The following is a 14,191-nucleotide window of genomic DNA, read 5'->3' on the forward strand; positions in this document are numbered from 1 at the left end:
TGCAATTTCTTACAAAACTTGCGCGCAAAAAGCAAATCTAGTATGTAAATCATCAAACTTCTAATGCTTGTAACTCAGTTCAGACTGAGTTTAGAGGTATAACATGCCATAGTAAGTTTGGTTTATTACACTATTTTGTAATCAAAAAATAAAGTTTGGTCGATGGCCGCGCGAAAAAACAAAGACGCCAATTTCCGGCATTGTCTTTTGCTTTTTGTACTAAAATTTTGGCACGTCACAAAAAAGTTCGTGATGGAGTTTTGGACCCCATTCTAATTTGTATGAAGAATCGACCGATAACAAATCGGTGTAATGTGCGCACTTGTAACAGCCCGACCCAACTATCGGTCAACTAAAAGTCGGTGGTCCACGCCAAGGCTTAAGATGAGTGTCATTTTTACAACACATCCAAAAGAAGAATATTTATATGGCAGTTAATTTTATCAAAACGTTAAGTTACAATCTTAGAGACTAGGCGCAGACCACCGATTTTTAGTTGGCCGATACTTAGTTGGGCCCGATTTTAATTTGTATGAAGAATCGGCCAAATTAGATCGGTGTAATGTACGCACTTCCAAACATGCCCATACTGATCAACTGCCCGACTGCGCCTAGACTTAATTCCAAATTCTTGACTTACTTGTTCAGTTTCAGCATACTCCTTTATTCTTTCAACGGCGACAATATTGGTCTCTACTTCAGACGTCATTCTCACCAGCCAGTTCAATGTTTGTGTTATCTACAACAAAAGCAAATAAATATGTTAACGTAACTATTCTACATATAAGAAACAAGTTTTAACAAAACTAGTTTTTTTGGAAAAAAATTTAACAAAACTTTTTTTAGCCTCGATAACGAAGTCAATTTATATTTCAAATCTGTGAATTACCTGCAGAGCGTAGCTGACTGAAAGGCCCACCATTCCAGGGTTGGTGTCGTCTCGGTTTAGAACGGCGAATATGGCAGAGAAGAAGATGATGAGGTTTCCTATCATCTCCAGCCGTACGGCCAGCCACCGGTTGGCTATGCAGCTTGGGTAGTAGCACGCCTGGTTGTGGTCAACTCCCCGCTCCGATTCTTCAATAAATCTGTCCAATGCCATAGAGAGAGTAAGTCTATTTTTTTTACTTCGAACTTAAGTCTTCTTTTGCGCTCCACGTTAACTACTTATAATCCGTGGATAACGGTATGAGTACACAATAAGTTGTACCACTTGTACTTTAGGCTATCACTTTCTTGAGCCGATTTTTTTATTGAAGTTCACATAGAATTACATGGTGGTTACTGTTAGTATAAACGTTTTGTCTGTTACTTGTTTTAATTTTAAAAGTTATTGTCTTATTAGGTAACGTAAGCAATAATAGCATTTTTAAAACTGTGCATATTTCTCTTGTTAAGAGAATAACCATGAATTAAAACATTACACCCTGCACACCGCTTACCTGTTCGTAACTCCATAAGCGCGGATGGTAGAAGCGCCGGTGATGCTTTCTCCGAAGTGCGAATAGATGGGTGACCGCGAGACCGACTCCAAGCGCTTGAGCTGCCGCGAGGTGGCCACGTAGAACCGCTGGATGATATAGTACACCACCCCGATCGGCAGGATCACCGCCAGGAAAATGGGCGTCGAGAAACTGATCACGAACAACGTCCCGAGGACCTATACGCAGTAAGTTCAAATCAGATGGCGTCTTGCTGTCACTTCAGGTTTAGTAAGTGTTTGGCTGAATTTATTTTGTTAAGATTATTTTTATATTATTAAGTGTACGGCATTCTTGTGTAACTAAAAATCTGTAATTCATCATCATTTTAAGATGCGATACGCTTTAGTAAATAGATTTTTTTAGAAAAAATATACACGTATCAACAAGAGCAATACCATATTAATTCAAATACATTTAAATGAGATTTTATAATAAAAGCATAGATACATATTTGTTATGCATACTCTAGCTTTGATATTTTGTATCAAATGTGTTAAAAAACCACTTACGCATTTATTATGCCGTTTTATGTAAAAAACATGGGCTGGAGACCTATGTTTGTATATTAGTCACACCAGTGCAGCAGTGGTGCAAAAACGACACATTTGATGAGTGTTAGCAACTGCTCATAGGTATTGCGTTTAATTTCACTTTTGTTATCCGATAAACCGTCCTGGGATCAGTTTACAATGTTATTTACACATGAGTAATATAGTAAATAGAAAATAAATAAATATTTAAATAGTTTTGTCACATATTTTAACATGTAGGCTCATTAATATAAATAAATTAACAGTAAAAGCATAAAATATTAAGACATAAAAACACAATCTTCAAATTACTAAAGAAGCCAAGAAAAAAACACACAATGAAAAGAAAGAACAGAGATCAAGCATTAACATGTAAAACCCCCAGTGAATTTGGAACACGTTTTCATAAAAAAATAAGACGAAATGTAACAAAAATTCCCATCAAAACATAACCCGTGAAATAAAATATTAATTAAATTTATTTTACGGGGAGATTACCTCGAACGCGCAAAATATCACGTCGGCAAAGTTAGAGGGAAGTGACGTATCCAAAACGTCCATGTCTTTAGAAAATCTAGAAAGTATCCTGCCCACGGGAGTCACTTCGAAGAATTGCAACGGCGCCTTTAATACATTGTTCAACAGGACCGCATGGATTATCTTCGCCGCACGCCACCCCGCCAAATATGGCATTAAATCAGCAAAAAACGACGCTATGGCTGTAACAACGTCCACGAAAACTAGTTTATTAATTGATTAGTAGGCATTAGTGGGAGTCCTACAGGGACTTAATAATGAATACATTATTTACGAGCCTAAACGGAACCCGGGATGAGTGAAAGCGGTGTCTATTTATCTACCGGAACTACATTGGTGCTGGGAGTTAAAGTGCAGGGACTGAGGGCAACTACATATTGAAATCACTATAGAAGACAGAAATCATGCATAGTCCTTACATAGTTTCTAAGCGCCGGGTATAAATTGGCTTCTAAGCACTATAAGTAAGCATTAGAATTAGATAGAACTAATTGCACTACATTTATGTATTTTTGGGATTATTGAACATAAACTGATCCCACGTCAGTAAATTCGTGTACCTGAACGAAATCGCACGTATTTGAAATCCTAATATTTTGTTAGTATGCAGTAAAACTTTGTCGATGCGGTTTTTTTTTATTATGCATTAGATACTTGCATACTTTACAATATGAAATACATAGTTTCAATTTCAAATGAAATTTAGATTGAATAATGTAGAATGGTACATGTGTATAGTCTGAAGTCTGAACTGAATAGGTACTTATTTTTTGTAATTAGTAGTAAGCCGTTTCACTGGCTGTAAAATATGCACAATGCACATGTTTCAAAACAAAGGTGTAAAATGGAGAAAATTGAAGGACACTGCTCATTGCGCTATACCAAGCCATGACAGTATAAATAATACAAAAGCGTTACGCCTTAGGCGTTGCTATCGTTATATTTTCGGTTCTAGAACGAGTACGCAGGCACAATCGAAAATATGGTAGGCGTTTTGAAGAGTACGTTGTCTGATGCAATCTAGTACGGTATGGTAGTGAGCATAGTACTTCAATCGAACCATTAAGCCACGTATTCACTAGTAGACGAACGACGGAGACGCGAAACATTCATCGGCCAATGAATACGAGGCTCTTTACACCCGTATTGGCGCAGTTACACTATGCGGGAAAATCGGACAGCGCGAGCACGCAACCGAAGTATGGGAGATCCATGACAAAATTAACTGAAGTGCGTGTTAACACTATTCCCCTTAATAAAAAAAAAATGACTAGTTGAACTCTAGTTTAAATTGACATTTCAGTTTGGAAATGTCGTTTTAAACCAGTGTTCGTCCCGGGTTTAACTTTTTGTAATTAGACCCTGTCTCAATCAATTTCCCGCACAGTGCAACCGCGCCACATCGAAACATCGGGCGGCGCGTTCGCATACCGCGAAGAAGCACGAGGTCCACCCCCTGAGCGTCATCGGGAGCACATTGTCGAGCACGTCGACATCCTTGCTGAAGCGGTTGAGCACGCGGCCGACGGGCGTGCAGTCGAAGAAGCCGATGGAGGGCGCGCGCAGCACGCCGCCCAGCAGCGCCGCGTGCAGCGCGCGCGCCGCTTCCAGCGTGCCCAGGTACAGCGCCAGCGACGACACCGACACCGACACCACTGCGCCCCAGCGGCCACGGTATAGTACACAGCCATGCCTTTAGCTAGGTGACGCAAGCTTTTGGAGGACGCGCGCGGTAGCTTGAGGAGCGTTCCAGTTTCACCGGGCAGAGTATCGCTGCTCTGCCTATAGAAGGTACTGTAGCCGTTAGCGATCGCCGGTATGCGTACCGGTTATAAAGTTAATATACCTAGCGGAATAGAGCAACAAACAACTGAGCGAGCGAGATGTCACTAGCAGCAACACTGTGTGATAAAAAGAGATGCGTGATGCTGTCGCCGTCACGTCAAACAGAACCTTTTTTTTTTTGCAACTATTTGACAGTTCAGAGGCACTTAGTGGCACGCTGATAATTTGAGATATTTTTAGTATTTGTTTATGAGAAATATTGCTTCAGAAACGTGGTGACTAGTTGAGTGACTGATATATTGTACAAAATTTAAATAATCCTGACACTGACACACAAATGATATCCAGTGTCATCCAAAATCGGTTTCGTTTGACAGCTCGTGGTTGTTGCTCTATTCCGAAGGAATATTAACTGTATGGTACCGGCTCGTCTGCGACCGCGATCAGGCCGTACGCGAGCTACTCAACGGAGACAACCACGCTTTTGACAGCGCGCCGCTTTAGAGTTCTGTTTCCAAGGCGTAAGACGACGTTGATTTGACAAGTAAAATAGGTTAGATGGTTAATGACTAGGTAACGGATACAAAAAAATACATCTCGAACCAAAAAAGTGACATCTAATGCTCGAGATATTTTCCTTTAAGGAATATCACTTCACAACAATCTCACAGAGTTCAATATGATACAATTTAACAATACAGGGGTACATTTTAAACGTTTTTTTAACAATCGTTCGTATTAAAACGAGGTAAAACAAAATATCGTCCGTGACAATTTAAACTTAAGATTAAATAAAATGAGGAAAAGGGAATACAAAAAAATATGCTTGCTTCATCTATTAAATGCATGTCTGTGGTGTAATAACAACATCGCTCACTCTGTGCCCTTGTCTAACTGTATTTATTAAATAAGAAGTTTAGCAATAATGCACACGAGGGTCGATGAAACGCACAATAACAATTACATAAAAACGAACCAATTGAATATGTATACAAAAAAACCCGTTTGCTATATTCACAACATGCATTAGTTATATTACATTATGATTTCTCTATACGGGAAATAATTAAAATCATAAGCGTAAGTAATGTATAAATGTCGTGAAATACCCATACCACCCAATTTTGTGACTTCGCGTATGATTTTGGTTTGCATTATTTCAAACCATATTCTTTTCTTAAGGCTCAAGTGAACTCCTCTCCCACATTAAGGACTACGGGTGGATCTGTAGATTTCAAGCTAAGACTCCACTCGGAGAAACAATTCAATTTGTATGCGTATGCGCCTCGGAATAAGTATTCGATGATTTTATTATTACCATACCAATTTAATTCTACTCGAATGAATTTTACGTAAGTTATAATCGATATTGTATCCCTCTGTGTGTTAGTGTAATTTAATTTATATCGATATTAAAATTCTGGCGGTTTATTTCACGACATTTATTTGTGTTATGAATAGGGCACAGTCATGAGGCAAAAGTATAGTTAAAAACAAGATAATATTATACATGCAGATTTAAAGAAATGTTAGAAGAAATTAATTCAAAGAAAACCATGCATATTAATCGCAACAAGAAAAATAATCGTAATACCTCAATACCATATTAATCATAATAATCAATCGATTGCAATTCAAAATGAATAAACAAGAAAATATAAATAATGTATTCATTATTTGATAATAAAAATATAATAAGCATTTTGAAAGGGTATATTATTATTGTAAAATAGTCTACAATAATAATACAAATCAAGAACTCAGGGGATAGATTCTAATTGTCTTGTAAGTTGCAATATATTATTATTATGTACTTTGTACAATTAGAATTATGCATAAAAAGTTTAACAGTCTTATAACACCCTTTTATCTGTTTTCACAACAGCGAAATCAATGTTTAACAAAAAGTAACACAGCATTCAATGGTAAACAAGGAACTACAGCACTGTTAAATTTTTTATGAGTAATTCAATGATGACCAAAAATATTGTAATCGAAACTTATTAGATTTCCTGTTTTTTTTAACTAATAAGTTTTTGTAATGAGTGTATCTAGTTTCTTTATTAATTAAATTAATGTTTTGTACATAATTACGAATACGTAGTCCCACTTATTTTAGAAATTTTAAAAATATATAAATACACGCAACATTCTTATATTTTACAGTTGTTATTGTTCTGCGGAAAATATTTACATATTTATCAACAATAATAACTTCATTAATGTCTGTTTAAATTCTATAGTTTCATTGACAGACTTTAGCGAAGTTAATATGATAAACCATTATCATGCGATCTCATCCCAAATTATACAAAGTAGTCAGTTGAACAACACCCACTTTTTCCCGAATACCACCCATTCTAAGATAAAGGCACGAATCCGTGTATGTATAACTTATGGATGATTACAAAATATGTACTGAACCATACGCATTTCTTCAATAAACTTTATAGAAAAGTATAGAACCAGCACAGTAAGAGGCAAAATTAGTGACTGGTTTTCCCGTAACACAAAGTTCATGCTAGATTGGTTGCAAGTGGCTTGTCTGCATTAAAATGCACGTTGTTTTAGTATATTATGTAAAAGACTTACCTTGTCCTATGCCGAGCCCTCCGTATACTCCGAGATAGAGATCTCGTTTCGATTTATCTACCACACCGTCGACCATCTGAGGAACAACGATTTAGAATTATATTAATAAGCATTTGTATACGTCATAATTATGACATCAAATTAAAACATGGCGCATGGTTGGAAAAGTGGTTATGAGTGACGAAAAGATTATCGCGCCTAATTGCAGGAAGTTTCATAAAATCCTTTACTTCTGGTCAAAGTTTTAAATCCCAACTTAATATTATAAATGCGAAAGTAACTCTGTCTGTCTGTCTGTTACGCTTTCCCGCTTAAACCTCGCAACCGATTTTGATGAAATTTGGCATAGAGATAGTTTGAGTCCCGGGAAAGAACATAGGATAGTTTTTATCCCGGTTTTTGAAACAGGGACGCGCGCGATAAAGTTTTTCTGTGACAGACAAAATTCCACGCGGGCGAAGCCGCGGGCGGAAAGCTAGTTGTAAATAACTTGAAAAATCGAACTGGCTAAGGCTTGATCGATACCACGAAATTTTAAGTTTGTATCACGACACACGTGGCATTGTCTGGTATTTTTATTCAGCCCACTAATCGTAAAGATAGAAAGGAAGTTTGTCTGTCTAAAAAAAACAAAAGTAGTTCGTGATACCAAAATGGACAATAAATGAAAACAACACAACGTTATTCTAAGTAACAAAGACTTTTCGGCAACTTTGGGTGTATCGAACTATATGACGCTGACCGTACACCATTAAAACTTTGTACAGGTGTGCTTACCATATCCTGGTCGTTGGACCACTCCGCGAGCCAGTAGTTGGAGCCGACCTGGAAGACCTGCAGGATGAGGTTCATCAGCACCGTAACGATCGACGCCACCATGCCCACGCTCGTCAGGTAATGTTTGTACACGCTCCATTTTACCTACAACAATGTAAGCATTTAGGACATAGTCCAGTCAATAAAGCATTATTGGCTCTGTGCACGATTACAGCGCCAACTAGCGTCCACAACTTTGTGGGCTCTGTCACATTGACATTTAGGTCGTATATTTGTGAAAAAATAACAAATATTTTCAACTAAAAAATTTTTGTGATACCACAATTTGAGTGGAAAAAAGGTTTTGAAATCATTTTGGTCATTCAAATCAAATGAGGTAAGTCCAAAAAGTGTGTTTAATTTTGATTGTGTCAGGGTTTGTTTACTTCATTTATAGTTGTAGTTTTACAGTAAAACAAAAAGAAAAAGCTACTTTAACGGTTTCATTATATAACAGTAAATATATTTAAATGTTCCTGTATCGCTAGTAATAAATTAAATAACGTTTTCAGATCGAAATAAGTATTGTTTTGAAGACCAGGTTTGTGAGTGTTACAGTATCAAATTCCAACCACAAACCGTATTTAAAGGAAAGTTGTTGGTATTGGCTGGACAAGTCTGAGATGTAGAAGAATTAAGAACAAAACAAGGGCAGAGTTCAATAATTCACGCTCTCATCATAATGCAAACATCTGTGCACAACAACTACTGTGACTAATTTTTGTACTACCACGTTGTATAGTCTAGTTATTTCCAAATTGTAAACGGCTATTAAAACAGCCCTATCGAAATACAGTCCACTCTTTTATTTAAGTTCCCAGTAGGACCCTTTTCATGCGATTAATTAATGATATTAAAATGTATTATGTAGAATCGCTTTGCCATTGACAGATACATCTGATGACAGAGCTTACATTATTTCTTCTTTTGACCACCATGAGCGCTGCGATAGATTATGTTACCCCCACCTAGTACTTCGCACCCAGCGAATAGACGGAAATCCGTGGAACACAATTTTTGACTTTGGGACTTTATTTAGACTAGTTAGGAGGTGAACATAGCAAAAGTCCCTGCCCTTAGCCTTTGAGCTGCCGGAGAGAGGGGGGTTTAAAGGTACCACTTTTCGGTTTTTCGCTTAATCCTCGGAAACTATGCGTCCTTTAGGGCACTAAAATTTATCTATCACCTGTGAAATATTAAAATTTACTGATTTTTTATTTGTTCCTTTGTATTACACAACTACCTATCTGGATGCCAAATTTGAACCTTCAAGGTCATCTGGAAGTGGTTAGAATTTGGTCTTATAGGTCAGCCATGTAGATTTTTGGACGTCAATACCTAAATAACCGTTTGAGGTATGTTTATGAAATTTGAAGCTGATGTTTATCTTGCAAGTCTCAACAAATGAGCCAAATTTGAAGTGTTAATGCACAGTACTTTTTGGGTGATGAGGAGTCAAAAGTGGCTCCAAGTGGTTCGTCTAAATATACGCACGGTGCAGTCCCCTCCCTGGAACTAGGCTTAACATGCTCCCGCATGTCTAGAATATTAGCTCAATGTTGATTTAGTCGATTTTCTAATGATGGGAACATGTAAGACAAAAATAAAATTTCCCATATTACAGATCTTCTAGANGAAAGCTTATGTGTTGGGGTCCATTACTTCACTTTTACCTAATCAAAGGATAACAGCGGAGGAATGGAAGGAGCTTGAGGACATTGTCCTCGCGGATTCGAGCTATTATACTTCTGACAGTGTAGATTTATTGTTGGGTTCAGAAGTATATAGCCGGATTATTCAAAACGGTGTCATGAAGGGACCGCTTGGTTCACCACTCGCTCAGTGTTCGTCATTGGGGTGGATTTTGTCTGGTATTGTTCACACGCCCATGAAGCCCTCTGAAACAATAAATGTGATGCATTGTGGCGTGGAGGATAATCAGCTTCTAAGAAAGTTTAAGGAGTTAGAAGATGACATTCCGTTGCCAAAGGAGAGAAAGTGTACAGAAAATAAAGAGACACGTGAAGGATACTTTACCAGAACTAGTCGTAGAGATGATACTGGTCGATACAATGAGCGTCTCCCGGTGAAGAATGAAGTTCCCGATGTGAAGAATTCCTGGCAAACACCTGAAAAAAGAATGTATTCATTAAAACGAAGACTGAAAAATGGCGATCTGAAACAGAAATACACAGAGGTTACTAATGAATATGTTGACATGAATTTGGATCATGATGAAGTTTCTCCAACGGCGGCTGAAAAGATATTGTCAGATTTTAATGTGGACGATCTCATGATGGGTTGTGAAATTGTCGATCAGGGGAGTCAACTTTACAGAGAAATGAATATGATGTTAGGTAAAGAAGGATGTGTGTTGCAAAGGTTGACTACTAACAATGAAGATTTGGTAAAGACACTGAAAGAAGATGGTAAAGTAAGTCAACGGAAAGGAAACGAAGAAGGGCTGAAAAGGAAAGCTGATAAAATAATAAAAAGTGGTGGTATTACCTGGAACCGAAGTCAAGATGTATACCGCTACAAGGTCGACGTGCAGACCTACGAAGAAACTGAAACAAAAAGAAAAGTTAAATATAAAAGGATACGCTTGAGAAACGCGACGGGTATTCAACAACAGTAGAGATACAGAAGGCTATGGGTTGTATTGCATGCCAATCTGAGTACTTTAGTGCTGATGTTGAAAGGTAAAACGAAAATTGATACTTACCCATCGTAGTTTTCTCCGGTTCTTGAAGCCTTTTCTTGCTAGGAACATTAAGTTGAGAGTTGGTTGGAGACTTGAAAACATACAGCTTCATGAACGTCGTAAGGTGAATAACATAAAGATGGACTTTGCAAATTTGTCAACCTAAAAGTTGGTGATTTAGTTGTCATAACGGTGGGCAACTAGCTACGGGTTTGGCTCAGTGGCAGGGTGATTGTGGTCCATCCCGGTAACGATGATGTTCTAGTTGTTAGTTTCAAGGGTAACAGAATGATTTGTCTCCTTCCTAAAGCTGAATAATTTTAGCTTATTTAGTTTTAAGCTTTTGAGTACCTTTGACAACCATTGTGAACCATTGACAACCTGTGTCAACCAATAAATTGTCACCTAAATATTGACGTCTTATTTATACCTAGATAAGAGTCCCTTAAGTGCGCCGAGAGTATCCGTGGTTTATTCATGGTCCTTCGAGCCGGATATCATCAGGAAGCTGATGTCCATTGGGCACTGGTAACGGTGCAGGTACCGGGATCACACTTTGTGCATTTTTGGAGGGGGGTGACGTCCTGGACAGTGGATCGCTGTCGCAAACAGGACAGGTGAAGAAGCTGGGTCAGCTAGGAGCTGCTGACACCAGTTTGACAGTACCAGCTGTGGTGCTGTCAGGGCAACCAACTGGTTGAGGAAGATCAGGAGATGATGATGGTGGTGCTGCGCTGAGGTGGCGCCATCTGGTGGAGACACGGTCGGAGCCCTAGGGAGTCGTGTTGGAGCCCTAAGGAGGACGTGTTGGAGCCCTAAGCGGTTCGTGTCGGAGCCCGAAAGGAGTTCGGGTTCGGAACCCGAAGAAGTTCGTGTTGGATGAAGAGTTCGCCGTCTGTTGTGATAGTGTGTGAGTGAAACGGATATAACTGTGAGTACTCTTTTGGCAGTTTATTGAGAAGAAAGTTGAAGGATTTTGGACAGACGACTCGACCTTCATTAGTCAATCATGAAATGAAAACTTAACCCCAACCACATGTCGTCTCCATTAATGATTGGAAATTAATTAATGGCACCTGAATTTATTATTTGTAGAAAAAAAATCCTTCAACGATTTATTATTGAACAAGAGAAAAATCTTAATCGATTTTTTGCCTTCAATGTCACTTCCCTACTCCTGCGCCGCGATGATCTTCCAACTCTTTCTTGCAAGTGAAAGCCGCCGTGCGATACGTCTTGCGTCTCACTCTCGCTACCGTGCCGTCCCATTGTTCGAGAACAATAGGACCTTTCGTTGTCCTTCAAAGATTAAACAGTGCGTTGGACACGTTTCTTTAATGCCTAAGGTTTTTTTTCAATAATCGTGATTTACGATGATAAAATTTAGATGATTACCTACAATGTCTCATTTTCCTTAATCAGTTATCAAGTTTAATGATTATTCAATTAATTTTAATAAGTAAGTTACAGGCAATGAAGTAAAATTAATTCTTGACCACTTTGTTTACTTTTACTTATCCAAATCGAATCAAATAAGGTAAGGGAGTATTTGACTTATGCTAAATCTTTTTAGATGGACTGATTTTCCTGAGGAACTGCTTAAGGTTTTTGCCTCTCAGAGAAAAATTTTTAGGCAGAAAATAATAATGAATTCTGTTATTTGTTTTATCTACGCAAGTTTGTCGTACTATTAATTTTCAGGGGTATCACGACTCAATCTGGCGACAATAACTGAATCAGCTGATTACTCAATAATGGTACCTTTCCCAGACTTTCTGACACCACTATAGTATTTATATGAGTATGTTAACATGGGCTGGTCTCGGCTCATATACCCATTTACCTAACACCCTGTAGATCGTTTCATCCACGAAGACCTACCAATTTTTGGTCGAGGGAAGCGCGGGGTGCGGGGATCTTGATCCGAGCGATCCGAGTGTCATTATTGTAGTGTGCGTGTGCTGTGCACTCGTGGATAATTTAGCGTGTACTGCTAATAGTCAAACTTTAGCAGAAGAATGGTGGGGCGCGTCTTCGTGGATGAAACGATCTATAATAATGGTACATAACAAACATAATTTAAAAATCTACTACTTCAGGTAGTGCACTTGAATCGATTTGGGGAGATTGGACTTTCGAAATACTCACACTGCCGGTCTCAGTTTTTTCTGTTTCAATAAGTTTCGACTTCTCTTTGAGTTCGTTAGGTGTAATACTTTCTGTTCGCCGCTTCTGGCTGCCGGAACGGTCGCCTAAAAAGGAATCACATTATTTATTTACAGTCTCAAAATACATAATATACCCAGTAGATTGAGCTTTAGTCAGCCTTCAAAAAGAGTCAGGTCAAAAACTTATGACTACAGATCTTGTTGGGATATCGCCAGACAGAGTATTTTACAATAATAAAGTATAAGTATATTGTGACCTACCTGCTGCGGTTTGGTCCGATTCTGAATTGCTTTCTGATAACGATCTCGCCCTTTGTAGTTTACTCTGGAACTCAGAGCCGAGTTTTGTTTCTAGATGTTGTTTTATTTCGTCCAATTCTGAAATGAAAAGTATAATAATTGGTAAAGTAGAATATTAAAAGAATGGATGGATGAAAATTTTTGGTACAGTTGACGGAACTTCAGACTAGACGTTGTTGTAAAATCCGAATAGTACCTATAAGAGCTACATAAGATTCTAGTGTTAATCACGTAACATAAACGGATCAGCATCGACTCAGCTACGGTTAGGCGACGCCGACCGCTGGTTTGATCAGTTTCCGAGTTTCTCTCGGCGTCGCTTAGGTGATGCAGCAGTAACTCGGTGAAGGCGCCTTTGACGGCGCATGTGACTAGGCATTTTTGTTGTAAAAGAGTACCTATTACAGCTGCATAAGATGCCACAGCCTTCAGCTTAACACGGAGGTTAGTACTTGGTACTTGCCTTCGGGCGAGGTCCTCTCGGCGTCACTTAGATGATGCAGGAGGAACTCAGCGAAGGCGCCTTTCTTCTCCAGCAGCTGTTGGTACGTGCCGGCTTCTGACACCTCGCCATCTCGTAGCACCAGTACCATGTCCGTCTGAGCCAGGTAGGACACGTTGTGCGTCACCCACACGCGGGTTTTGTTCTTGAGCAGTCCGTTGGGGCCGATCACCTGGATGATAAATGCGAGAGGAATAATTTCGTGGGGTACGATATTTTGAGTACATTTCTTGGCGTCAGGGTTGGAACGGCAAGAAATACACAGGCGGCACGGTAATAATATCATACAGTATTGTGACTTCATATAAACCGACGAAACGCGAGTTTTCCTTCGAATTTCAAANTAGCATAACACACTGAGTTCTGTCAGTCAGATAGTCCTTGAGTAGTTCCAGAAAGGCTCCTCTTATTCCCTTCTTTTCCAGTTTTCTTACAAGAATAGGGACAGAGACAGTATCGAAAGCTTTTTTTAGGTCTAGAAAAATGCATATAGGTTTCTTTTTACTGTCAAGATAATTAACTATATCACTAGTAAGTTCCGAGATGGCGTCCTCCGTGCACCTCGCTTTTCGGAAACCATACTGTGAGTTTGATAAAATATCATATCTATTTAGAAAGTCTGTGAGTCTGTTGTTGATGAGTTTCTCCAAAACCTTCGATAAAACAGGTAGAACAGAAATTGGTCTATAGTTGCTTACGTTGTCTCTGTCCCCACTCTTATATATAGGATGAATTACAGAACGTTTTAGAGCACGAGGAAATATGCCCTGGCT

At 38.7% G+C, this 14,191-nt stretch overlaps 1 protein-coding gene across 11 annotated transcripts in view; it reads right to left on the reverse strand.

Moving 5' to 3' along the window:
- The window catches only part of MRP (Multidrug-Resistance like Protein 1), a 46,110-nt gene that overhangs the window by 8,581 nt on the left and 23,338 nt on the right, over nucleotides 1-14,191 (reverse strand). For 8 of the 11 annotated variants that reach the window (XM_028319784.1, XM_028319785.1, XM_028319786.1 and 5 more), the window contains 9 exons: nucleotides 13,380-13,590; nucleotides 12,878-12,994; nucleotides 12,597-12,700; nucleotides 7,706-7,849; nucleotides 6,929-7,004; nucleotides 3,983-4,206; nucleotides 1,443-1,660; nucleotides 890-1,088; nucleotides 641-739 (listed from right to left, as the gene is read on the reverse strand). In XM_028319784.1, the coding sequence (XP_028175585.1) occupies nucleotides 641-739; nucleotides 890-1,088; nucleotides 1,443-1,660; nucleotides 3,983-4,206; nucleotides 6,929-7,004; nucleotides 7,706-7,849; nucleotides 12,597-12,700; nucleotides 12,878-12,994; nucleotides 13,380-13,590 (1,392 nt within the window). Of the gene's footprint in view, nucleotides 1-640; nucleotides 740-889; nucleotides 1,089-1,442; nucleotides 1,661-2,512; nucleotides 2,734-3,982; nucleotides 4,207-6,928; nucleotides 7,005-7,705; nucleotides 7,850-12,596; nucleotides 12,701-12,877; nucleotides 12,995-13,379; nucleotides 13,591-14,191 lie in introns of all 11 variants that reach the window. The other 3 variants (XM_028319787.1, XM_028319788.1, XM_028319783.1) reach the window with 1 other exon arrangement.

Source organism: Ostrinia furnacalis, unplaced genomic scaffold, assembly GCF_004193835.3.
Source record: "Ostrinia furnacalis isolate ACB-3 unplaced genomic scaffold, ASM419383v2 OfSCF7332, whole genome shotgun sequence".
NCBI classification, from domain to species: Eukaryota; Metazoa; Arthropoda; class Insecta; order Lepidoptera; family Crambidae; genus Ostrinia; species Ostrinia furnacalis.